Raw genomic sequence first — 27645 nt, forward strand, 5'->3', positions numbered from 1 at the left:
GGCAGGAGCAGGGTCAAGGGTCAAAGGATCAGCATCGCTGCTGACCACCCTTTCCCCAGCTCCAAAGACCTCCCTTCGATCTGCCAGCCCCACCCCCACCCCAGCCAGGAAGGTTCACAGTCAAACCTTGATTGGTCTTTCAATGGGGAAAAGACGCCTCACTATACCTGCCTGAGGCCCTTTTGCTAGCCAGGACAACTCTCCGCAGGTTACCCCATACACACTTCTCTCGCCCCACACGGAAGTTCTTCCTATTCTATCCTGCGCCACACTACAGATACTAGCACTTTTCCAGCCACAGCCACGGGGCCTGAGTTACCCTTCCTCTCAGCAATGTGGGCTCAGCCCTCACTTAGGAGCCCGAGCACATCCTCACCGCAAGCACTGCCAATCTCTCGGTTCCAATTTTCCCACCGATTACCCAACGATGAGACACCCTGGGGAGAAACAGCTGCTGTGCCCAGATGTGGGCAGACTACTGAGAAAGAAAGCAAGAATGAATCAGGAATCCAGCACCCCAGGGTGCCCTGAATGGGGATGGTGAGAAGACAGATTGACTCCATTTCTTTGGTTTGGCCCTGAGACTGTGTGAAGGGACCCCCATGGCCTTGAACCTCTGAGCCCCGGTCCTTGTGCTGGAACCTGTTTGAACCACCTTTCCAGTTCCTTCTCACCACCATCCCCAGTCCAGTCCTCCCACCCCCGGGACGAGTGTAGATGCTTCAAGGTTTCTTGTAGAATCTTTTCCAGCTCTGCCTGAATTCCCTCACTGACTCTGGGTGTCCCCTCTGCAAGACGGCCACCACAAATACTTCAAGGAAGTGACTCGAAGTCCCCCTGTGAGTGTCCCTACTGGGACCACCTAACTCGAGAGCTGGGCTGCACCAGGACCACCTCCCATCCAGCCTCCCCTTGCTCAATATTTGGGAAGTCCTCCCTGAAGTCTAACCTCAGTCCATTACATGTTTCAGTAAAGTTTCTTGGGTTGTTCAGTCTCCTTGCCTCACCCTTGGGACTGTCCCGGGACTGTCAGGTAGATAATAGGGCAAGCAGATTGGTTCAGGACAGGGTTGAAGGTTTCCTGAGCTTCCACTGTTGGAGACTTTAACTCTCTATGAGCGCCTTTCCTGACCCTCCTGATTCAGCAGCAACAGAGAACCCCTCAAAGGCCTCCTCCTGATTGACATCAGGAATCCTGGGCTATGGAGAGCAGGGTCTGGGGTTAGTAGTGAGGATCTATGCCTGCAAGGGCTGTTATGAACCCTGGACACTTTCTTAGCCGGTATCTAGGGGCTGCAAGGACACCCACTCTCCAGCAGTTACTAGGAGACTGAGGTCGGGGAACACAGGATAAGAATGTCATGCACACACACCCCAGGCTGTGTACAAATACCTCAAACTGGGGCCTCACTGGAGACTTAAGGCTTGTTGAGGTTCTGGGGTCCTCAGCAATGAGACCCAGGGAACACGGCTTCTCTCCTGGGATATTCCATCCCGGGTCTTGCAGGCAGCCGAGCCTGCTGGCCACAGTTCTCCTGAAACCTGCTTGCGGTGGCTGAAGCCCCACCACCTGCTGGACCCTCAGCATGATGGAAAACACGGTATGGATCATGGCTCAGCAGAATGGGAGTGCGTGGCTAGCAGAGGCTGCCAGTGCCCTTTCTATCTCCCAGGCAGGAGAACAGATGCCAGCAAGGTATAACTTAGTCAGGGAGTGGGGAGCTGCTCTCTGTGAGGTGCTAGTGCGTGCATGTGTGTGTGCTCAAATGTTTGGCCTTCCGCCATTTCTCCTGGCTCAGCTGAAGCTGGAAAACATTCCTCCTACCCTTCATGTGACAAGACATTTCATATCTCAGGGGAAAGGAGGTGGGGAGAATTTTAGACAACCGACAGGGAGCCTAAGACCCTCTCTTTTCAACTTTTTTACTTGGATCAAGGACACCAAAGACCAGAGAGGGCAACAAAGTTGCCAAGGTCACACAGCAACAGAAGAGACACCAGTCTAAGTTCTTAAACATGCACTTTATCTTTGTCCTAGGAAACAAAAGACACCTCCTGGCTTCCTTTGTTCCACAAGGCAGGACCCCCTCAGTCACACACAAGAGTTGGCTCCTTGGGGGATGGGGGGTGCCATGCTGACCAGCCAGCTCCTTAACTGTCATACTGGCTTTCACTCCCACACTGCCAGGCCCCTCTACACTGGAAAGTGTTTCTATCTGACCTCCATTCCTGCTGCTGCCGCGTGGGCTTGTTTCCTCCCAAGCTGTCCTATGCAGAGACGAGGAGAGGGGAGAGAGCAGACTTCCATCCTCCACACCCTACTGCTTGGCAGTGCCAGCACCAAAGACCAGGGCAGGGTGTCCTGGTAGCTGGCCCTACGCCCGGTGTGCACATGGGGGAAGAGGGGCAGATGTAGCAGCTTGAATATAGGAAAAGAGCTCTTCTAGGAATTGATGAACCAAGTCCTCTTCAAAGCCTAGCCTTGGGCTGCCAGTCTCTGCCCCTCCCTAGACACCCGTCTGCCTGTGACAAGTCGGGCACTGTGCTGTAGGTTGTATGTATTGCCCTACCTACTGGACAGCACTTCCCTAAAGCTAACCCTGTCCCCACATACTGCATGCCACCACCCCCACCAGCCCTCCGGTCCTTAGTGGAGAAAATCATTTCTGTTCTGTCCTGCAGAAGTTACTGGTGTGACTCAGTGGTCTCATACTGCCTCCTGCAGCCTTAATCTCCGACTTGCCTCAGGTCACAGGGGGACTTGTATTTGAAAGGAGCCACAGAAGTACTAAGGGCTGGGGTCCTAGGCTCTGTCTATACCAGGTGAAGACTACACGGAGATAACAAGGAGGCAGGGCCTGAAGAAACACCGTGAGATCAGGAGGGCAGACCTGGACCTCTGGGGTTCTACACACACACACACACACATATACACACACATATACACACCATATGTCCCACACATGTGCCCAGACATAAACATACATGCACAAACTTGAACACATGCATGCACATACGAGCACACACTCGAGCACACACGCATACATGCATATGCACACACACACTCTCTCTCTCTCACACGCATATATATGCACAGAAGTTTTAAGGCTAGATAGGAAATAACCTTTCTCTGCGTCTGAGGCTCAAGTTCTAGCCCTCATTCCCAAAGCCCAGGGGCCTGGTCAAGAGTAAAAGGGAGGGCACACAGCAGGCCTCGCTGTGCACTGTGGCCTGAATTGAAACGTGATGCTCCAAACCCAGTACCTACCATGTGTTGTAGGGAACTCACCCCCTAATGACTAGTCCTGCAGGATTCCACCCACTAAAGCCACACTCAGCACAGGGACACTGAGCCAACCTTCTCTGATGCTTAGCTCCCACCCCTCTGAGACACTGGAGCCTTGGGAACTGGGCCAATGGGTGAGGAGAACTGGAAAGATGGGCGGGACTCTGGGTCCCATGTGGGTGGTGTCCTTCCCTCGGCAAGCAGGCGCTATTAATATATGCAAAGCATATGCAAATCACCCACAAGAGAGACACAACACTGAAGGAAAGTCAGAAGAGACCTTGGAGATCATCCAGCCCCGCCCCCTCATTTCAGGTGAGAAGGGAGACTAGGGAAGGGACTTGTTCAAGGTCACACGGACATCCGGGCCTGAGACAGGCTCAGTGCAGGGCTCCAGGCTCAGTCTAGTTTCCAGTGATCATCTGTCATCTGGAGGGTTAACCAGAGGAGAGTGGCCAGGGCCTGGCATGGAGCCCAGCAGCTTCCTGGATCCCTCTTGCCTCTCTGGAGCCTAGAGGTAGTCTGATGGGCATGGAATGAGAGACAGATGCATGACAGAGGGATCAAGGACCAGAAGGGCTGGGGCAAGAGAACAAAAGAAAAGTAAAAAAGAAAAGAAATCTGTTGGGAAGTCGAAAGCCAGAAGGTAACTGAAGTGTGTGGCAGAGGTGTGGATAGCCCAATGCCTGAGGTAATATGGGAGGAGCCTGACAACACACACACACACACACACACACACACACACACACACACACACACACACACACGAGTGCATCCTTGAGTGTGCTCTTAAATGCACAGCAGTCCCTCCAGCCCGAACTCTGACAGTGATGGCACCTGACAGCCCATAATAGTCAGCTGGCCCGTCCCTGCTGAGGCTGCGGCTAGAGCTGTTCAGTGGCTGCTCCCCTCAGCAGCAACCTTCTACCACTCAGCCCTAGAAAGCAGGATTGCTGCTAGGGCACAGAAGACAGACAATGGGGGGGGGGGGAGGCAGGGGGGATCAGAGAGAGCAAGAAGAGTGGGGGCAGCGGGGAGGGGGAGGGAAAAGGAAGGGGAGTAAAGGGACTGGCAGAGAGAACAGACAGAGCCTAAGGTGACTAGGAGGAACTTTGTGGTACAGCAGGGCAGAGACGAATGCTCTGGGGTCACAGGGGCCTGAAGAACCACACTATCGCCTGGGTACTGTGTATGGAGTCCTGACACTGAGGTACCATGTTGTTAGCAGGGATTTGGGACCATGCCTTTACCCCTCTGCCCATTGCTGGCTGCCAAGAAGTCGGCCCTCCCTCCTCCAGTCTTCCCTCCCTCCCTCCTGCCTCTCTCCCTTGGGGCAAGAGCTGCTTTCTAGCCAGATCCAAACCCTTCATCTCAGCTTTTCAGAGCTGGGAATGAAAGAAGAGGAGGCAAGCGCAGCCCTCAAACCCGCTGACGGCCAGATTTTTATTATCTTTGCTCAAATGGGCCCTGGGAAGCCAGAGAAGGAGTCTTCAAAGAGCCCCTGAGTGACTCATTGAAACTGCACCTGCTCAGGCCCACCCACATCAGGCCCAAGCTAGAGCCCCCAACTCCAGGGACCTGAGCCACGGATGCCAGAAACCTCACCCTCAATGCCTCCCATCCAGGCAGGGGTCACAGGGTCAGAGAGCCAGGCCAGACCTGGGCTAGCTGGGCATTTGGCAGGCCCTGCTCTTATCTAGGCCTGGACGACATAAAAGAAGGAGGAAAACAATCTCCTCGCCAGGGCTCAGAGATAATGCTTAGAATTCCTCGAAAGAGATACTTTTATAGCCAGCCCTCAGTTTTCCCCTGGTCCCTGACCTGCCTGGACACACACAGGTCGCTCCATTCCTCCAGACTTCCTGTAAATAGGATGATGCTCTCAACCACCACCGCTTCATGCTGTGCCCCCAACTCGAAAGAGGTCATTTTATGTGACCACCCTTCCTCTAACCTGAACAAGGTCCCTAACTGTTTCAGCCCTCAGCTGAGTTGATCTGGAATGGAGGTAGGGAGTTTCAAAGAGCCCAGCCCTAACCCTGCTCAGCACTTCCAGGGCTGGGGTTTTGGTAGAGAATGCCAAGGTTAGCATTCGGCCGACAGCACCCCTGCCCCCAGGCTCTGACCACACCATCGAGATCGATGGCCGCAGCCAAAAAGGGATCAATGGTTCTAATTAAACCCTTTTCTTGGGTGGGTCCCTGGACAGGCAGGGGGACTCAGAGGGACCATGCATCTGGTAGACAGAACCCCATTCACCTTTACTAGGCTATATAGGTAAGACCAGGGAGCCCCCACCTCCTCTGCTAGGTGGGAAGGTAAGCAGAGGGTCAGGGGAAGGGCTGAAATGGGGTAATGTCTCTAAGACCTTGTTCCAGGGACCCTAACCCTGGTGAGGCTGCTCTCCCTGCTCCCAGCCTGAGACTACATTTGTTTCTTCTAGACGCACCAGAGCCTCTATCCCAGGGTGGTTGGTCTGTGAACTAGCCTCCCAGGAAAGGGAGGAAAAATGCAGGACTGGGGGGCAGCATTGGACAAAGACCCTCTTGTCCCCAAGGCAGAGTGGCAGGAAGCCAGGGCAAAGCCTTTGCACTCACCACCAATGGTGCCTGGGTACCAGGCAGCCTTGGGGTGGATGGGGGAGCCCCCTCCCCTTATGTTCATAGCCCACACTCACCCTGGCTTCTGTACCAGTCTAAGTCACCATTCCAACTCTCAGCTTACCAAGAGCACTCCTTCTGGCATACCACCCTGATCATTTATCCAGAGTGACCCCACACCGGCCACAATCAGCCAAACTCCAAACCCATATGCCACAGTGGCCCCGAGTCACCAACACACACCAACCATGCTGGAAACCACCATCCCAGCTGCCCGCAGAGATGACAGTCTCTCATCTTCACAGTCACTAGCTCCATCAGACATATCATCATTTTAAAGACCAACCACAGAGACAGGGAAAGGAGTGAGAAACTGAGGCACAGAGTTTGCCAGGCAATTGGCTCAAGGTCACCCGGACCGAAGATGACCAGAGTAATGGCAGGTATCTGTCTTATCACCCCATCCCAAAGGGCACGGACCCCACCCAAAGGAACAGCCGGAGCCCTCCCTACAACTGATGCCTACACAGTTTCTCCACTTCCCACCTTTATCCCAAACACCTTCTGAGAGAGGCTGCAGCCCGAAAGCCCCGACCCGGAACCCCACTTCTCTCAAAGCTGAGGTCTGCAGAGCCCCCAGATCCGGCAACATTTGAGAGGTGCTGAAGAAGGCAGTTCAGCAGTTTCTCCTTGCCCACGCTGCTGATCAGGCTCACCTGGCTCCCCTCGGCCCCCAGGGTCCCTCGGTCCAACCTCCTCCCTGGGAGAACGGGCGCGACCCTCGGCGGTCCTCTCCCACCAGGCCAGGGCAAAGCGCCGGAGGCACTGCCAGGGCTGCATGGGGAGGCGTGGGGCTGGGGGCGCGCACCAGCAGCCACACACGCCCCACAGGGCCCTGCCAGCTGAGCTGCGGAGGCACCCGGCCGGCCCCCTCTACTGCCACCAGCATCCTGCTGCCCCCACCGACAGGACTCGGAGCTGGCCCAGGAGCTTCTGACGTAGCGGGGGGTGCGTGGGAGGGGAGGGGGAGCCACGGCGAGTCCCCTCCCCAGCCCCGCCCCTCTACTTTTCCAGCCCCCTGCAATCCCCACCTCCACATCACCCCGGACGCCCTACCCAGCTGGGGGCGCCCTCCTTTACCCCTTGCCTCTGCAAGGGGAGGGTTTAAGATCTAGAAGCCCCTCCCTCAGTCCCTCCCTCTCCAGGGCCCTCCCTACCCGCCCAGCGTGCGGGGAGCAGGTCCCCAGTTTCTGCAACTCCTGTGGAGGCTAGGAGGTCTCCAGGGCTAGGGCCTCGAGGTGCAGGGGGTGGGGTGTAGAACGCAGCCTTGTATCCTGGCAACACAGCCAAACCCAGAGCGCTCTCAGTCCCCTGCTTCCCTGAGGGACTGGCGCGAAGGGTCCAGCACTACCAGCCCAGCGCCTGCACCCCATTCAGAGAGCTAAGGCGGGGATATGATTCTCTTGCCTTCATCCCTTGTCCCTTCCCCCTTCAACATCCCTGGCTTCACCTCGCATGGACCCCTCCCCTCCTCCGACTCTTCTTCGCCATCCCCCTTCACCCACCCCTCCCCCTTACATTGTAACCCCAGGTCCCCTCCCCCCGGGCACCGCGAGGCCCTTCCCGCCGGGTCCCCAGGTTCGCCGGCTCCAGACCCTCTCCGCTCCCTGCGCTCTCCCTTCCTGGTCCGCCCCAGTCCTGCGCGCAGCGGTCCCCTGCCCCCCTGCAACACCTGCGCCCGGAGCATCCCTCGCCCGGCCGGCCGCCGCCTCCCGGGCCCGGCCGCCGCCCCCGCCCCCGGCCGAGGGGAAAACACACAAAGAAAACAGAAATACCTTCCACTTAAGCATGGAGGCACATTAGGGAGGAGAGAGACAGGGACATGCCTTGGGACGGAGCGTTCCCCATCGGGCGGGGGCGCGGGGGGCGGGGGCCCCGGGCCGGCCTGCCTGGCGCTCGCCCTCTCGCCGCCTCGCGGGCTCCTCGCTCGGCCCCAGCCCCGGGGCGCGGTGCCAAGCGGGCGGGCCGGGGGCTCGGGCCCCGCCGGGGTGGACCAGCTTGGGAGGGCGCCGGCGGCCGGGCGAGTGGGTGCGCGCGCGCGCGGGCGTGTCACCGAGTGTGCGAGAGCGAGTGTGTGTGTCTCTGTGTGTGAGTGTGTGCGCGCGAGTGCGCGCGTGCGGCCGGCGCGGGTGTGTCACTGCGGACGGGAGCGCGCGCGACACGGGCACGCGCGTGTGGCCGGATGGTACAAAGGGCCGCCGGGGGTGGCGGAGAGCGGGGGAAGGGAAGGGGCACTGCGCCTCCTCGCGCCCTCCAGCAGCACACCCGGATCCCGCAGCGCGCGGCCCGGACTAGGGTGCGGGGCGCGTTCACGCTCCTCCCCCCCACTCCACCTGCTTCCCCCACCCTATCCTGCTGCGGTAGAGACAAATGCGTTGACCCCGGAGTGACCTCGAAATAGGCACCTGGTGAAGTGACTCTTTGGGTCCCCAAACACCCTCAACGCTTTGGGACAAAAACAAACAAACAAAAAAAAATCATAGTGCGTCGAAGCAGGGCTTGAGGCTAAGGAGGGGACACAGAATCGGAGATCACTCCAGTCAAGGTGACCTCGGAGCTTTTCTATGCCTGGAGAGTCTAGACCCAAGTGTGCCCCTTTATGGTTGCGCCCCCTCACCCTTGCCCCTCCCCCTTCCTCAGCTACCACTGGGCCAGGGACCCAGCTCCCAGGCGCCCCCTGCTGGACGTCCTCCTAGCCCCTACTTCGGTTTCCCGCCCCTACCGCAGGCTTGAGCAGGTTCTGCATTGAGATTGAGAAGACACTGATCCTTCCTAAAGTGGACCCCAAAGTAGGCCGCTCCAGACTCTGTCTTCTCACGCCTCTTCTGGCGACACCTTTGCCCCTTCCAAGGCAGCCTGTAGAGCGCCAGCTGGAGCGCCTCATCCTGGTTCACTTTACTGGGCCTACCTGGTGATAATGAGGACTTCTCCATCGCCAGCTTGGACCCAGACACACGATGACTTTTGGGACTCAGGCTTCTTCCTGTTTCCTTCCCTCGGGTTCTGTGGTCAGTTCCTTCTCCCCGAAGTTTCTTTTCGAGAGGGGCAGGTAGGCTGAGATTTCTGCCCGTTTAATTTACTCCTGGCATTCCCAAAGGTAGTTCAGATGGTCAAGAAAATGCCACCCGGTGCCTGCATCTCTTCCCTGCAGGCCACCTGGCAGAATGACTGGCAGGGAGAGCCTAGGAGAGACCCCACCCCAAGTGGCCCAGATGACAAACCGGTTTCCCCACTTCTTGATCTACCCAGTGCTAGCCTTAATCTGGGCTCTCCTGCTTTTCTGCCCGCCCCTAGGCCTGCCTCTGAGCCAGAGTGCCCAGCTAGGGGCAAGGTCCTTGCAGATCAATGCCCCTTACAGACCAATGTCCAGTTCCACTAACTCAGGTGGCAGGGCAAGGCAGTAGGAGGGGACTCTCAGCTCCAGCTGGTCATCTCAGGAGGGCAACCAAGAGCTGTGTCCTAGACACACGGTCTGGGCACACAACCCTAGCAGTTAAGACCCTGACTTCCCTTCTGGGCCAGCTGCCTCTTCCTCTGCCAACTGGATGGTGCCCATCTTTTGGCCTCTGGACACTCACTGGGAACGCATCCAGCTCTCTGCCTGGCTGCCTGCCCAAGATAGGCACCAGTACCCAGCGGGCCTTGTGCACAGGAGGAGTCACAGCTATTAAGCCTTGAACCTGGCACATACCTCTCCTCCCTTCAGACCTTCACACTGTTCTAAAAGACCCCTCTGCCTTTAGGGTCTTCCCGACTCAGAATCACCCCCTACCCAAAAAGCAAATTGTCTTCCCGTCTATATTCTGTGCCCATCAAAGGGGAAGAGCATCATCAGACTTTAGCCATGGTCCCTAATTTAATTTTGCCATATTAGCCACATATCAGAAGTAAAGGTGCACATCTGTTATTCTAGATTTAGAAGGCAGAGGCAGGAGGATCAACACAAATTTTAGGTCAGTCCAATCTTCATAAGTGAATTCTAGGCTAGCCAAGAATACACGGTGAGACCCTGCCCAAGAAACAAAACAAAATGGAAATGAAGTAAGCCTTCAGGAAGGATAGACAGCTACCTGATTGAAGAGCCTCCCAGCTAAAGCTCTTTTCTCTTTCCACTCTCTTCTTACCTGTGGCTGACAGAAACAGAGGCCAGACCTGCCACTCCGAGTCTCATACCCACATGGTATTAGCAGAGAGCAGGGGCAAAAATGAAGCAGGGAGTCAGGACAGGGGTTTCTCTCAGTCTCAAGGACCTGGCCATTCTCTCCAAGATGACAACTGTAAAGATGCTTCTCCTACTTCTTGAGATACTTTCCTTTGTTAAACACTTGACTTCTAGACTTGCCAACAAGTCACTGAGCAAGACTGGATGGAAACAATGGTGGCATAAGCCTTTGATCCCAGAACTATGGAGGCAGAGGCACACAGATCTCTGAAGCCAGTCTGGTCCACAGAGTGAGTTCCAGGACAGCCAGGACAAAGCACGCCCCCTCCCCCAACCAGGAAGCTTCTTCATGAAGAAGCCCTCTAGGACAAGACAAAAATCACCAGGTTCAAGTCATTTTTCATTTACGTAGCTCTATTTTGGTTTTGTTGTGTTGGTTGTTTTTAGTCCAGGCTGTCCTTCAGTACACAAGAACCCTGCCTCAGTTTCCCTAGTGCTGGGATCACAGATGCTGGGTGCCATGCTTGGCTTCTTTAGTGCACTTTCGTTGTTGTTTAACTTTGCTTTATTTTTTTTCTTTTTTTGTTTATTTTTGTTTTGTTTTTGTTTGTTTTACACTCCAGATTTTAACTTTGTTTTTTTTTTTTTTTGTTTGTTTTGGTTTTTTTTTTGTTTTTTGTTTTTTTTTTTGTTTTCCATGCTGGGATTGACCCCAGAGCCCACACACACTGAATACCAACTCTGTCACTAGGGTCACATTTTAATGACCAATAAATCCTTCACAACATTTTTTTTTAATCATCTCAGAGCTAAGAACACACACACACACACACACACACACACACACAGCTCTACTCTCCCTATACAAACTCTATACCAGGACAGCTAGCCCCTGTGACCCATGAAAGTGTGAGAATAAACAGGGACTTTAAAGAGAAACAAATGTCCCACAATCCCAAAGAACAACACAGATCATCACCCTTCAGGGACCCCACCTCCCCTGAGGCCTCTGAAGGAGAGAGAGCTATGCTGCTTGGAGGCTGGTCAGGGCCTGAACAGCCTGGGTGTTCCTTATCCAGTAGAGCCGAGCAGGATAGCGTCGAAATGCTGGCTGGCACAGTGCCCAGCACAACCCTGGTGCCAGCTGCCTTCACCTGAGATGCCTCAGGTGCTGCCCCGCCTCTTCTCATTCCTCAACATAACTTCTCTCTGGTCCTCCCCTGTGGCTCTGGAAGTGCTCCTTCTTAGTCAGCAGCTGGCATGTTTGAGGATTGGGGAAAAAAACAGATCTTAACCATTTATCCTGTCCTTCCCAAAGACCCCAGCCCCCCCCCCCGTGTACTTCAAAGGCTGGTGGGGGGGGAGAGCCAGGGAGCACCCTCAAGGGGAGGTGTCTCATCCTTTCTTCCTCTTCCCCAAGACACTGTAGCAGTGGGCTTGGTACCTGGGCAAACATTTGGGCAAGAAAGAGCAAAGGAGCTGCAAGGGACAGCAGAGAAAAGGGGGTTAGGCAAAAATCAAGGCTGACCCCCAAACTGCACTTTGAAGCATCTGCTTTAGGTTCCCTAAAACTGCTCCCCATTTCTCTGACCAGGGCCATAGAGCCACCCACAAAGCCACCCATAAAAGTGATGACCATGCATTGAGGTGGTAGCGCAGCTGATGAGGAAGGACTGTTCCTCAGCCAGGCTTGCATCTAGGGACCCTGAACCCAGGAGGTTTCTCTGTCACATTGCTCCATCTTCATCCTCACCGCCCCCCTCCACAGGAGAGCAGTAAGTGGCAGTAAATTTCAAAAGACTCTCGCAATTCCCTCAGGCCCCCTCCCCTGCCTGTTATTGTAACGAATGCAAATGGTGCTCAATAATTCATGCCTTCATTAACACATCAAACTGCTTTTGGAAAAATGGAGGGGAAAAATGGAAGGGGTTCTCTGAGGCTCCCCCTTCCCAGACCCTCAGCCTCCGCCCACCCTCCCAGCCCTCACAGCGGAGAGGGCAACATTCCCAGAGCTTCCTTATCCTATTGCAAGGAACTGAAGCTCTCCCTTCAGACTGGGGACTCCTTGTGGCCCATAATGCATCTCCCTTATTAAAGGAGGTCTCTGCAAACTAAACAGAAAAGCAGAGCCAGTGGGGGCTTGTTGGAAGAAAGGCATTGTCCTCCGAGTTTCAGAGTCAGTAAGTTGGATGGAGATGTGTATTTCTAGCAACCTCCTAAGAAGTGCATCTGCCTCGGGTCCAGGAACACACTTGCAGAGCCAGTGGGGTGGTGATCGCCTCCTGGCTCTCCCATCTTAGGGTTTTGCCCACTGAGGCAAGTCCTGGCAGGGCCTGGCCCACATGGGGAATGTCTAAGAGGCCTTCCTAGCTCTGTGTTCCTAACATCACCAAGGCAATTTCCTGCCACCCTGAGCATCCTTGGTCATTCCTGCCTTGCTAACCTTTAACCCTCCACACTGAGAGACAGGGGTCTCCTGAAATCCTGCTGTGTGTCAGGCCCGTGCTTCCTGATGCTGGTTCTGTCCTATAAGCAACAAGGAAAGAGGCTTTCTAAGACCTCCCTTCTGTGGGGGGGGGACCTCCTGGGGCTTAGATGGGGGGGGGCGTTCTAGCTGCAATCATAAACTCTCCACCCTCACTGTTCTTCAGTTGCCTTGCGTTTGTAATCTCAGCTACTCAAAGAGGCTGAAGAAGATGTAACGAGGGTTTAAGGCCAAACTGAGCCAAGCAATTAGTTCGAGGGCAGCCTGAAATATACAGCAAGACCTTGTCAATAAAAAGAAAGAAAGAGAAATGACTGAATTAACATGGGGAAGGGGGTGAATGGACTTAATTGTGGGGAAAGGGGGACTAGAGAGGAGGGCCCACAGCAGTGAGGGTGCAGAACAGAGGAGGGGTGAGGAGGCAGTTGGGAGAAGGAAGGAGAGAAAGCATGTGGTGAGAGGGTCCAGGGAAGGAAGGCAGCCTGTTTCTGACTTTAAGAAAATATATATTATGAGCCAACAGAGGTGCCAGGTTGGTCACAGATTCAGCTCCTGGAGGATCACACCTAGCCTGGCTTTGGGCTCTAGATCTCACCCGTCCTCGTGTCTTGATGAGCGAATGAAATAAGCTCTTTCCCAGTCTGGCCAGCATCTTCTGGGGCCTCAGGACCAACCTGATAAGCCTGTGGCCTGCTGAGGGAATGGGGTGGAGCTACTGACCTAGTTCCTGCACACTATCCCCTGGGGATCTCTCCTTCGTCTCCGAGGTCCTGGCCATCACTTGCTAGATAATAAAGGTAGATGAGACTCTTGGACATTGCTGGTGGGAAGGAAATCAGTTCAGCAGACGTGGATAGAAATCACGTAGCCCTGGCATGAAGTGATTTCATGACCCAACAGCCCAGTGTCTTCCTGCCTTCAGGTGGGCGAGTTGATAAACAAGTTGTGCTATGTCTTTGCAGAAGAACCTCTGTTCCACCCTAAGAAGGAATGAAGTTGGCTGAGCCTGGAACATTCAGGCCAAGGGGAAGGAGCTAGTCACCAAAGTTGCATGTTGTATGAACCCCTTTACTTGAACCATTCACAGTGGGTGTACCTGTGGCCAAATGGGTCCAGCTTCCCAGTGTTGGGAAACAAGATGGAAGCAGATTTTGCCCAGAACTTCCTTCTGAGTTCTTTTTGTCTTATTTTTATCTCCCCTGACCCTGGGGGTTGTTCACTTTAGAGTGCCTGGTTTTATGTTATGTGAATTTCACCTCAATAAAAAGTGAAAAGACAGTTGGCTATGGTAGCAAATACCTGTCTAAGTGATAGAAGCAAGAATAGAGGAATTCAGGGTCACCTTGAGCACATAATGAACACGACTGTCATGGGCCAGATGTGTCACAAGTCTCTCTTCCTCTCCCTGTCCTCTCCCTCTCCTCCCCCCCCCCACTCTCTCTCTTTCTCTCTGTGTGTGTGTGTCTTTTGAGATGGGGTTTCTCTGTGTAGCCCAAATTGTCCTAGAACTCTCTTTGTAGACCAGGCTAGCCCAGAACTCAGAGATCTGCCTGCCTCTGCTTCCTGAGTGCAGGGATTAAAGGTGTCATCATCACACCTGGCTGAGACTCTCTCTTGTAATAAACAAACAAACAAACAAACAAACAAATAGCAACTAGGAACTGGTCAGGGAGTCACTGAATTCACATCTTTCCACATTTTTTCCTTTTTGGTTTTCTGAGACAGGGTTTCACTATACAACCCTAGTCCTGGCTGTCCTAGAACTTTCTCTGTAGACCAGGCTTGACTCATAGTTCATAGCTCTACCTGCCTCTGCCTCCCAACATTTCCTTTACCTTCTTTGGAAACAAGCATTTGTGCCCACACGTCACAACCTTCATGCATACGATACACAAACACACTCAGACCCGCACACATACACACAAGCTAAAATAAATCAGAAATCACCGTGAAAGTTTTAAATTTATAATTACATTGATTTTTTTAAGGCCCTCTGGCATGGTCATGGCACACATACTTGTAATCCCAGACACTTAGACTGCTAAGGCAAGAGCTATGAACCGATGGTCAGCCTGGACAGCTTAGCCAGACAAGACTGTCTTACAGGGTCCTCGTGTAATCCTGTCTGTCTTAGAACATCCTCTGTAGACCAGGCTAGCCTCAAACTCAGAGATCCACCTGCTCCCAAGTGCTGGGGTGCTGGGATTAAAGACATGGCCACCACTGCCATCTTTGTTATTGTTGTTATTGTTTTTCTTCTTCCTCTTCCTCTTCCTCTTCCTCTTCCTCTTCTTCTTCTTCAAATCATAACCAGTTTTATTGCAAAAGGACCCTGTACATATTTATCAGTTCTAGTACCTTAATAGCTATCCAACAAGTCATTAACATACAGAAACATGTATGAGAAGCAAGAAGTACCACCCATCCCTGCATATTAGCAACTTGTCACTCCTGAGCCACAGTGCTCACATCACCGAGGTCTGTGAACAGTCACTCTTCCCATTCATCATTTCGGAACGACTTAAGTGCAAATGCAACATATTATAAACAATTCTTACCAAAGTCACAAATTAAACCAAAGTGTTTTACAGAATTTACTACAAAATGCCATAAAAACTGCCTCAACTTAAGCTCTCTCCCAGCGAATCCAGAGAGTCAACTTTGGACATGATGGTGACTCTCTTGGCGTGGATGGCACACAGGTAAGCTTCGATAGCCTCCTGAAAGGCACGGATGGCTGCACTTTGAAACCTCAAGTAGGTTTTGAATTTCTGGTAATGACGGTTCTCTCTCAAAGCCATGGTCCCTGGCCTGTAGCGATGAGGTTTCTTCACCCCGCCAGTAGAGGGCGCGCTTTTCTGGGCTGCCTTGATGACCAGCTGTTTGGGGGGGAAAGGGGGGCTTTCTGACAGGCCGAGGTTTGAGGCCCTTGCTGGGACTGACAGGTCGCTGAAAAGGCTCGAACAAGGACCACAATCACCAGGCAGAACAGGAAGATGCTCCTCCAACGAACAACCAAAGCACTCTGCGCCCTCTTCTGCTTCTTAATAAAAATATTTTATGTGCATGTGTGTTTTGCCTGGTCTGGGTGGGACGCACAAGAGAGTATTGGATCCTCTAGTACTGGAGTTACACACAGTTGGGAGCCACCATACAGGTGCTGGGAATTGAACTTAGGACTCAGGTCCTCTGGAAAAATAGCAAATAGCTTTAAACAGTAAACCATTGCCTTCACACACACACACGCACACACACACACGCACACACACACACACACACACCATGAATAAATAAGTTAACGTAAAAAGATTTCTAATATATTTTTGAGAAGTCTCATTATAGCCCCAGATAGCTTCAAATTCATTACGTTGCTGAGAGTGACCTTGAACTTCTGATCCTCCTGCCTTCTCCTCCCAAGTGCTACAGGGCTGTGTGTGCAGAATGAATGCTTGCCCAGCACCTCTGAGATCCCGGGCATTGTTTCCAGTGCTTCAAACTACAAAACAAACCCAACAACTTAGTGGTGGTAGCATACACCTTTAATCCTGGCACTTGGGAGACAAAGGCAAGTGTATCTCCAAGTTCTAGGCCAACCTGGTCTACAAAGTGAGTTCCAAGATGGCCAGGGCTACACAGAGAAACCCTGTCTCAAGCAAGTAAACAAACAAACCCTCTGGAATCTCACATAGCTCATAATCCCTGACCTTTCCCGGGGGTCAGGCCCTGGACTAGCTCCTGGAGAGCTGGTGGCACAAGGCCTTCCAGAATGGTCAGGACTTTGCTCCCCTCATAGATGCTTCCACTCCCACAGCCTCAACAGAAGGGATTTGAGGACCGTCATCTCTCTGAGGTTCTGACACACGCTTCTCTCTCACCCTCTTGGCAGACACATGGGCATGCATGCACATCTACAACAAATGCCAAGGCCCTTGGGGACCTCCTGAATCACAGCCACTCAGAGTGAGGTCGGTGGGTCAGGTCCGGCCTAGCTGCGGTTTAACAAAGAAGACAGAAACAGAGAATAACCTTGAAAAACCGTGACAGCGTTTGACATTGAAGCACGTGACTTTTTTTTTTTTTTTTGCTGTGTTTTACAAAAACATGATGTGCAGCCATTTGGAAACTTAAAAAGCAAGCCCCTTTATCACAAAGAGTTTGAAAAGCACAGTGTGGCTCACTCTTGCCCTCCCTCCCCCGACACTCTCTATGTATGTGTTGTCCTTGATTTTGCCCTTGTTTCTGCCTCAGACCTCGGGTCCTCGAGACAGGCCATACAGGCTAGAGTTCCCCAAGGTAACTTCCAGCAACTCTAACCTTCTTCACCTTCAATTAGCCCTAGAGTAGTTCTCTGTCTTAACGCGCACCCAAAAGCAGGTCATCAGACCTCCGAATTCTGGAGGGTTCGTGGCCCACACCAGGGAGGAATGCTGAAGGATGTAAGTGTCACGCCTGCTTCTCTCCTGCAATCACGGCTATGCAATGACATCTCCATGAAAACCCAGAGGCACAGGACAGGGTTTCAGGAGCTTCTGGGTAGCCAGACATGTGGAGGTTGCTGAAGGGTGACCCAAGAAGTGTATGTGGGCGCTCTGGGCCCTTCCTGTGCCTCGATCATTCAGCCTTCTTCTGGGTCTGCAATAGCCTTGATTTCCTACTTTAAGATGGTTTTATTTATTTTCATTTTACATTCATTGGTGTTTTGGCTGCATGTATGAAGGTATTGGATCCCCTGAAACTGGAGTAACAGACAGTTGAGAGCTTCCATGTAGGTGCCAGGAATTGAACCCAGGTCCTCTAGAAGAGCAGCCAGTGCTCTTTACCACCACAGAATCATCTCTCCACCCCTATTTATTCCTTTTTCATTTTTGTTCCTGTGTGTGTGTGTGTGTGTGTGTGTGTGTGTGTGTGCACTTGTGTAATGTGCAGATGCACATGCCTGTGAGCATCCGCAAAGGCCAGGGGAGGTCATAAGTTGTCCTGCTCTATTACTCTATCTTATTCCTTTGAGGAAGGCTCTCTCCTGCACCTGAAGCTAAGCTGGAGCCAGCATGGTCCAGAAGATCTTCCTGTCTCCACCCCTGCCCCATGCCACTGAGCTGGGCTTACAGATGTACAAGCTGCTGCACTGGGCTTTTTAGACGGGTGTTAGGGATTTGAACCCTGACCCTTAGGCTTTTGTAACAACTGCTCCTACCAGCCGAGCTCTCTCCCTGTTCCCAGGACCACTTTTATGAAGGGCAAAACAACACCGGGATATGGAGGTATTGGGGAAGTTGAGACAGGAGGATTGATGGTTTGAAGCCAGCCTGCAGACATCAGAAAATCTTGTTTGTTTGTTTGTTTTTAAAAGTGGGGGGCTTAAGGGTTGGCATGGGTAGATTCTGTGCACTTGGGAAGTGGGCAGGAGCATCAGGAGTTCTAAATCATTCTTGGCTATATTGCAAGCTGGAAGCCAGCCTGGGCTACATGAGCCCTTGTCATAAATAAATAATAAATAAATAAATAGATAGATAGATAGATAGATAGATAGATAGATAAGTTGGTATCAACCTGCATACCTCAATAAGGATCTCAATGGTTTTTTGTGTGTTCTGTAAGCGCTCAAGAGAATGAACTGGACCCAAGTATGTCTGAAGAGTTTTAAGGGCGATCCTCAGAACACAGGTAAAATAGTCAGGGGAATGCAACTGGCCTAGATGGAGCAATCCCAGGCCCTGAAGCCCCACCCTACAGGATCTGGCCTAATCTGGCCTAATCAGCCTTATCTCTGATTGCCTCTTGCAACACAGAACATGAGCACACATCCTGTACATTCCTTTCAGGGTCCAGGCCTTTGCCTAATACTGTTCCCGTGTTGGGGACTTTCCTTTCTCTGCTCCTATAGGCCAACTAGACACTCTGAGGCCAGCTAGGATTTTATTTCCTCCAGGAAGCCCTTCCTGAGCCCACCCTGCTCCTCAAAACCACACACGAAGAAAATTCAGCTAAAATTCTCTCCTGGGCTCTAGGAAAACTCAGCTTTCTTCTCTTTTCTTTTTAAAGGTTCATTCTGTTTGTATGTGTTTCACATTCATGTATGTATGTATACATGTGCTCTTGGACCTGGAGTTAGAGGTGGTTGTGAGTCACTGTGTGGGTGCTGGGATTTGAACTCAGGACCTCTGGAAGAGCAGTCAGTGCTTCTAACAACTGAGTCATCTCTCCAGCCCCCCTCTTTTGCTTTGTTTTGCTTGAGACAAGATCACACTATGCAGCCCTGACTGGCCTGGAACTCCATATGTAGAGTAGGCTAGTTGTGAATTCACAGATATCCTCCTGTCTCTGTCTACAAAGTGCTGGGATTAAAGGTATGTGCCACCAAGGCCAGTGTCCCTTCCCTTTATTTACTTTTTGTGGTACTGACAATCATATACTAAGTAAGTGCTCTACCACTGAGCTACAGTTCAGGTCAAAAAATTCTAAATATGAATTATTATTTCTGTTTTTGTCTTGATCATGGATTCATAGCAACCAAGCTTTCTCCGTTTGCTCGCTTGCTCTTTGAGCTGCGCACTAGTTGGAGAAACTGAAGGAGAGAAAGGCCTCAGTGGAATCAAAGCTATGAGAGTCAGAGTTCCATCTCTATCACAAAACGCCCGAGCTCATCACATTATAAAAAGAAAAGGGTGGCCAGGCCGGACCATGGTGTGGTGGTAGATCCCTTTAACCCCAGCAGTAAAGAAGCAGAGGCAGGCAGATCTCTGAGTTCGAGACCAGTCTGGTCTACAGAGTGAGTTCCAGGACAGTCAGGGTTACACAGAGAATCCTTGTCAGAGGGAGGGAGGTTGCAGGATGCACTACATGATCAGGTGGCTGTGCTGGGCACAGATGAAGCAAGCACCATGGTGGAAACATGCATGAGCCAGAGAGCAAAGGAAAGAGAAAGAGTTGGGGCCCCATGACGCCCTCAAGGATCTAGCTTCAATGGCTTAATCACCTCCCTCTAGACCCAGCTCCTAAAGATGCCACCATCTCCCAGTAGGAGTATCCTAGAAACCGAGCCTTTAGTATATGGACTTTTTCCCCCCTTTTCGTTAATTTCCACAGAGACCTTTCTCCCCCCCCCCCCAGTTTCTCCAACTGCTGCACGGCTAGAAGGCTAAGTAAGCAAACAGAGGAAAGTTGGATCCATGATCCTCTCCTTTTCTGAGACAGGGTTTCTCTGTGTCACCCAGGCTGTCCTGGAACTCGCTCTGTAGAACAGGCTGGCCTTGAACTCAGAGCTCCCCAAGCCTCTGCCTCCCGAGTGCTGGGATTAAAGGCATAACCACCACTACCCAGCTATGTGTATAGACTTTAAAAAATAAATCTATTTGGGGGAGAAAGAGTCTTTCTTAGGGAAGAGCACGTCCATGGGTTATCCAATACCAAATGGTCTTCCCTGAAAACATATATACAGCTAACTAACATTATACAGAAGAGCAAGTCCTATTTAGGAATATACATGTATAAACATACAACAAACACACGTGTGATGACAATTAGTGAATAAAGAGAGCAAGGAGGAATATACAGGAGGGAAGGAATGTCGTGATTATCACCTCAGAAATGAAAAAAATACAAATTTCATTTTACATACATGGGAGTTTTGCCGGCATATGTCTGTGTAACATTTGAGTACCTGGTGCCCTGGGACTGGAGTTACAGACGGTTTGTGAGCTGTTATATAGGTGCTGGGACTTAAATCTGGGTCCTCTGGAAGAGCAGCCAGTGCTCTTAACTGCTGAGCCATCTCTCCAGCCTTAACACATGGATTTTTTTTTCTTTCTTTTTTTTTGGGGGGGGCAAAGCTATGGCTTGAACCCAGGGTCTTGTGCTTGCTCCAGCCTTTCTGTTCTTTGGGGAACACCTACATCATGAAGCTAAAAAAAAAGAAAGAAAGAAAGAAAAAAAAAAGAAAGAAAAAACAAAACCAAAAAAAAAAAAAAAAAAAAAAAAAAAAAAAAAACCCCAGCTTCATGGGAGCTAGAAGGGAAATAAAAAGCCTCTAGGATCCTGCCCACCCTGAGAGACAGCAGAGGGCTCATCTATCCTGCAAAGAGAGAAACTAAAATAACAATTGCCTCGTGTGGGAAGGAGGCAAGCAGAACACCCAAGGGCTTTCATGTCAGCAAGAGAGACTGAAATTAGCTCTGAGTGTGAACTTCCCGGCAGAGCACAGGAGCGGTACCGAGGCAGCGGCAGGGGGAGGGACTCTGGAGGACTCTTTGCAAGGAGCTCATTAAGCCGAGGATTAAGGGTAGAGGCCCTACCAGACCCGCAGGGAGGCAGAGCCCGGGAACCGGTAGACGATCGATCGCTAACGCTGCCCTGTGACTAGAGCACAGCCTAGTAGTCCTCGGGCAAAAGGTCAGGAGCTGGGTAAGGAAAGCAAGCCCCCAAAATCCGGCGTCCCCAAAGCCATCCACCACCACTGCTTGCAGGAAGCAAGAATTAGGAGTAACTCATTTACTGGTTACAAACAAAAACAAAAAGCAACCAGAAACCCAGAGAGGTTCAAGACCTGTCCAGGGCCTCACAGGACAGCAAAGACCTGAGCGCTGGCCTTCTGTCCCTGTCCCCGAATCCAATGAGAGAGGCGTGTCCTCCTGCAAGCTTTGGATAGGACCCAGGACTCTTTCCTTTGTCCTACCCACTACCTCAAGCCCAGAACGCCTCTGCTTCACGGTGCCACTCGCCTCCCGACAGACAGCCCCGCCACAAAGCCCCAGAAGAGGGGAGCCTGCGGGGAAACCTGGAGTCTCCTGTCTAACACCTGTGTCGCGGAGGGAGCGGGCAGATCCCAAAGTCCCGTCTCACTTGCCCTCGCCCGTCTCCGTCTCAGACTCTCGTGATCGGAAAGTAGGCCAGTTTGGAATATGTCACAGATATTTTCGACATCCCCATCTGTACAAAAAAGCTCCTCGCTCAGCCAAGCAGGGTGGTTCCCGCCGGAGGAGGCTACACCTGCTGCCTCTGAGACTCAGAGCCCAGAGAGGGGCTGTGGAGAGTCACCAAGGGCGCCCGCGGATACTGCGCAAGCAGCCTGTAGCCAGGGTGGGAAGGGCAGGAGTCCAGTCGTGTCTGTACAAGTTCCGGGGGAGCAGGAGGGGAACAGCTGGGTCCTGGGGCGTCACCGTGACGGTGGGGCACGCGGGGAAGAGGAAGCGGTCCTTAGGGAAGGGGCGAGGTGACTGGGTTGTAGAAGGCAAGATGCTCCTCCGCAAAGAGGGTGAGCGCGTCCCTAGCAGGGAGCACAACGGAAAAGCTTGGGCCCTAGAGATGTGTTGGTGTCAGCAGGGCTAGGGCTGAACCCGCCAAGGAAGGCCAGCAAAAGAGACAGTGAGGACAGAGCAGCCTGGGAGAAGCTGTGTACGTGTGTGTGTGTGTGTGTGTGTGTGTGTGTGTGTGAGAGAGAGAGAGAGAGAGAGAGAGAGAGAGAGAGAGAGAGAGAGCCTTGTGTGTGCCCTTCAGGTATACCCATGACGGCTCTAAAAGAAAACCCACATTTATTTATTTATTTATTTATTTATTTATTTATTTATTTATTTAGGGTGAGTTGAGAGGCAAAAGTGTGTGGCGCTCAGAGGACATCTTTTTTTTATTTTTTTAAAGACAAGATTCTTTTTTATTCTCCAAAATTTATTTATCTATTTTATGTATGTGGGTACACTGTTGCTCTCTTCAGACACACCAGAAGAGGGCATCGATCCTGTAATAGATGTTTGGGAGCTAGCATGTGGGTGCTGGGAATTGAACTCCGGACCTCTAAAAGAGCAGTAGTGTTCTTAACCACTGAGCCATCTCTCTGGCTCTCAGAAGACATCGTGCAGGAGGATGGATTTCATCAGGTGACTCCATGTGGAGACTGGAGAACGAATCCAGTTGTCAGCAGCCTTGGCAACAGGCATGTTTACCCACTCACTTATTTTGGCTGTCCAGTTTTGTTGTGTGTGTGTGGGGGGGGGGGTTTTGGACACTGAAAATATATTATTCATAAATCACTATATAGCCCAGGATGGCCTCAAACATAATTAGCCTCACATCATCGGGCGAGGACAAGATTTTCTTTCTTTTTCTGGCTTTCCCAGAACAATTTCCCTGTGCAAGCCGCCTGGCTGTCTTGGAACTCACTCTGCCTACCAGGCTGGCCTTAACGTTAGAGATCTGCCTGCCTCTGCCTCCCGAGTGCTGGGATTGAAGTCATGTACCACCGCTGCCCAGCATGGAGGGCAGGATGTTGTCTCTTGAGTTTCCGGTCCTCTTGTGTCTATGTCCTCGTTGCTGGGCAGGCTTGTGCCAACATGTCAGGCCTACACAGAACTAGGGGTTGAACTCAAGGCTTCATGCATGTTACAAACTCCCCACTGTGAGGCTTTGAATGTTTAAAACTACATTTATCTAACTTTGTGTGTATATCTGAGAGAATGTGTTTGCACCATGTGCCTGCCTATAGGAGACCTCGGGGGCACCGAATCCCCTAAACTGGAGCTGCAAACAGTTGTGAATTGAACCACGAACTGTGCAAAAACAGTAAGCGCTCTCAACCACTGAGCCATCGCTCCAGCAACCCCCATCCCAGGCTTTTAAGTAACATGATTCAGATGAAGCACATGGCTGTGGGCAGAGAGAGTCAGGTCTGGGGGAGGGAACTTCCAGTCACCAAGCACCAAGACCCTGTCTTCCTCCAAGTGGCCTGCAGTGGCGCCATTCTGACTGGGAATGGGGAGATCTCTGTGAACAAAACGGTCCCTGTGGAGATCTGAGAAAGTTACTGTCTTCGGGGGTCTAAGGTCAGGATGGGGGCTACATTTTAAGAGGTTTTCCTAGAAAAGCTGCCTGAGGGGCTCCCTAAGGCCCTGCAGTGGACACTGATGAATGGCTTTATTTAATCCTTACCACAGATCCATGTCTCGGGGACACTTCCTCCTCTGTGCTAATGTGGAAACCAGATTAAGAAGTTCAAGTCCGGGGGTCAGCAAGATGTTCAGGATACAAAAGCCCTTGCCATGAACTTGCCAGCCTAAGTTCCATCCTTGGGTCTCATGGTAGAAGAGAACCAAATGTCACCATGGTAACACTAGATAAGTGTCAGGTTTCACTTCTATCCCATCTCTACCTGGCCCAAGCCTCCAGGGCTACACAGCAACCCCAAGAGAGCCACATGGAGGAAGAAACCAAGAGTCCACCCAAGGGCTCTGTTACCCAGTGGATTTTGCAGTGGTTTGGTCTGGTGTTGCTTTGTATTCTGATGCTAATATTGTCTCCTCAAGAACGGTTGCCCCAGAGATGACAGCATACGCTCTCAGGTAGTAGACCCAAGTGACCCTGTGTGGCTTTGCCCCCAAATGTTGGTGAACAAAGATGCCGGCAGCCAGTAGCTGGGCTGAAGAGACAGGCTGGTTTTAGAGTTTCTGGGCCTGGGGGATTGGAGGAGAGCCATGAGGTGGGTGGGGGAGGGGAGGGGAAGAAGAAGGTAAAGGAGGAGAAAGAAGCTGGGGGTGAAAGGGGAGGGTTAGGTGAGTCATAAAAACACGTGGCCTTGAGGGCTGGCCAATTGGAGCAGCCCAGATGAAATATAGTAATAACTCAGGGTTATCAATAGGAAAGAAAAGTCTAGCAGCACAGAGGGTAGGCATCTGCCCAGCTCTTGTGCTGTTTAAGGCTTATTGTAAATATAAGGTTGGGTGTGTTTTTCTGGGAACTGAATGATCAAGGCCGGGTAGAAATCTTGGAATGGGATTGAAATTTTCTACTACAGGATTCCAACTCGGTTTGGTTTGGCCCTAAAGTAACCTGTCTTCTTCCTCCCTAAGCATGTGTTCTCCTTGACCTCCGGACTTTTTTGGTTTCGTTTCATTTTTTTTTGAGACAGGGTTTCTCAGTACAGTCCTGGCTATCCTGGAACTCACTTGGTAGACCAGGCTGGCTGGCCTCAAACTCAGAGATCTGCTCTCTCCTGAGTGCCAGGATTAAAAGTGTGTGTCACCAACACCACAAAATGGGACTGGAGAGATGGGGTGAGGGCACATAGAGAGAAGCTGCTTGCTGTAGGTTTAAGGTTTTTGTGCTCTGTGTAAAGATTGTCCCAGTCTTATTCAAATGCTGATTTACACATCTTATAGCATCGGTCTCATTTATTTGCAAACTAGTGGGGATAGAGAAACACTGCCACTTTAAAAAATGCATTTACAGGGGGCTGGAGAGATGGCTCTGCGGTTAAGAGCACTGACTGCTCTTCCAGAGGTCCTGAGTTCAATTCCCAGCAACTACATGTTGGTTCACAACCATCTGTAATGAGATCTGATGCCCTCTTCTGGCGTGTCTGAAGACAGCCACAGTGTACTCAGATACATAAAAATAAGTGAAAAATTTGGGGAAAAAATGCATTTACAGCTTGCCATATTTCTTCTATTGGTTTAACATCCAACAAATATTTGCTGAGCACATCCTTAGAGCTGGTGTTGGGATGCATGTGGAGACCATGCTGAGCCCCTGCTCTCCTGAAACTGGTGCTAAGGTGGGATCTGAGAGGCTGGACCAGGAGTAGAGCCTGGGAATGGTAAATTTCTTACTGTAGCCCTACATGTGAGCTGCCTCAGGTTAGGCCACTCCGCCTCGGTCTTCTAGATGAAGAAAATAAGGGTAGCCAGTATGGTGAAGCTCACCTTTAATCCCAGCAAGTGGAAGGCAGAGGTAGGTGGATCTCTGTGAGTTCAAGGCCAGCCTCGTCTAAAATTGAGGCCGGCTGATATAGGGCTGCAGGGATGGCTAAGATGTTAAGAGCATACACTGCTCTGCCAGAGGTCCTGAGTTCAGGTCTCAGCACCCACATGAGGCTGTTCACAGCTGTCTGTAACTCCAGCTCCCAGGATCCTGGCACTGCCTTCTGCCTTCCACGGCCTCTGCTTTCACATGCTCATATCCACACACAGATACAGAACTAAAACTAGGGCTGGAGAGATGGCTCAGCGTTTAAGAGCACTGACTGCTCTTCCAAAAGTCCTGAATTCAAATTCCAGCTACCACATGGTGGCTCACAACCATCTGTAATGGGATCTGATGCCCTCTTCTGGTGTGTCTGAAGACAGCTACAGTGTACTCAGATACATAAAATAAATAAATGATTAAAAAAAAAAAAAACAAAAGAACACTGTCTGTTATTCCAGGGATATCTAAGTTTCATTCCCAACAAACTCCTGGAGGCTCACAGCAATCTATTAATTACAGTATCCAAGATACCTTCTTCTGGCCTTCGCAGGCACTGTATACACGAAGGACAAAGATACACAGAGATAAAACACCCATACACATAAAAATAAATAAAATTTCAAAAGATAAAAATAGAATCTTTTTAAAAAGATGCCTGTTCAAGGCCACCACATGAAGACCTACAGAGTCAACTAACCTGGGCTCACGGGGGCTCACAGAGATTGAACCACCAACCGAAGAGAATGCAGGGTCTGAACCTAGGCCCCATACACATTTTGTAGCAGATGAGCAGCTGGTCTTCATGTGGGTCCAGTAACATTTGGAGCAGGGGCTGTCTCTGACTCTGTTGCCTACCATTAGATCCCCTTCTCCATGCTGGACTGCCTAGGGAGGCCTCAGTGGGAGAGAATGGGCTCAGTCCTGCTGGGACTTCGTGTCTGAGGGCCTGTTGATACTCAAGAATGTTTCCTCTTCTCTGAGGAGAAAGGGGGGAGTAATAGGGAGAGGAGCTTGAGGGTGGGATTGGAGGAGGGGCTGTGTTTAGGATGTAAAGTGAATAAAGAAATACATTAATGAAAAAAAGATGTCTCCTAATCTTAAATAAATTAATATATTTTTAAAGGAAAAAGAAAAAGAAAAGAAGGCAACCCTAGTAGACAGGCTTACAGTACCATTCTTATACAAGACCAGATGTCATAAAACAACAAGAATAATATTAGTTCTGCCCATAATTTTTCATAAGCTGAATCAACTAAAAAAAAAGCATTTTACAGATCAAAAATCTAATTCTTAGGCAAGGCATGGTGAATCACATACTCAGGAGGCAGAGGCAGGTGGATCCCTATGAATTGGGGGCCAGCCTGGTCTATAGTTCTAGGACAGTTTCTACACAGAGAAAACCTGTCTACATACATACATACATACATACATACATACATACATACATACATACAAAGATTAAATAAAAGTCAGTATGGTGGCACATGTCTTTAATCCCAGCACTCATGAGTCAGAGGCAGGAAGATCTCTGTGATTTTGAGGCCAGCCTGGTCTACAAAGTAAGTTCCAAACATTCAGGGCTCAGTTACACAAAGAACTCTGTCATGAAAAACCAAAGAGCCAAAATAGTAATAATACTATAAAAATAAATTTAATTATTTTCTGTTTCTTTTAAAAATGCATTTATTTGGGCTAGAGAGATGGCTCAGCAGTTAAGAGAACTGACTGCTATTCCAGAGGTCCTGAGTTCAATTCCCAGCAACCACATGGTGGTTCACAACCATCTGTAATGGGATCTGATGCCCTCTTCTGGTGTGTCTGAAGACAGCTACAGGGTACTCATGTGCATAAAATAAATAAATCTTTTAAGAAATTATTTATTGTGTATGTGCGCACGCCTTCTTGAGTGCTACCATATTTGTTTTTGTATTTATTTATACCGTGTGTGAGTTTGTGTGTGTGCACAGAGGTCAGAGGACAATTTGCAAAAGTCAGTTTTCTCCTGTGGTGGTTTGAGTGGGAAGAGTCCCCATGAATCCATATATTTGAATGCTTTGTCCAATGTTGGGCTGACAATCCCGGTGGGGTTAGGAGGTGTGGCCTTGCTGGAGGAGGTGGGCCATGGGAAGCTGGCTTTGAAGAGGTTTCAATACCCAGAGCCATTCCCACCCAGTTAGCTGTCTGTGTCCCTCATGACTGCGGTCTCCAAAAGCTCTTGCTGCTGCTCCAGAGCCACGCTTGCCTGTTTCCACGGTCCTCGACACGATGGTCATGAGCCTGCTGTACTCCGGAATCAGGAGCCGCAGACTAAATGCTTTCTTTC

General features: G+C 51.0%; 1 protein-coding gene across 2 annotated transcripts in view; it reads right to left on the bottom strand.

Annotated features, from left to right (window-relative positions):
* The window catches only part of SRCIN1 (SRC kinase signaling inhibitor 1), a gene marked incomplete at its 5' end in the record, with an annotated part of 59659 nt that extends 52933 nt beyond the window's left edge, over positions 1–6726 (bottom strand). For both annotated transcript variants that reach the window (XM_080924643.1, XM_080924642.1), the window contains one exon: positions 6603–6726. In XM_080924643.1, the coding sequence (XP_080780769.1) occupies positions 6603–6726 (124 nt within the window). The remainder of the gene's footprint in view (positions 1–6602) is intronic.
* Positions 6727–27645: the final 20919 nt, after the last annotated feature.

Source organism: Micromys minutus (genome assembly GCF_963924665.1).
Source record: "Micromys minutus genome assembly, chromosome: 10".
NCBI lineage: Eukaryota > Metazoa > Chordata > Mammalia > Rodentia > Muridae > Micromys > Micromys minutus.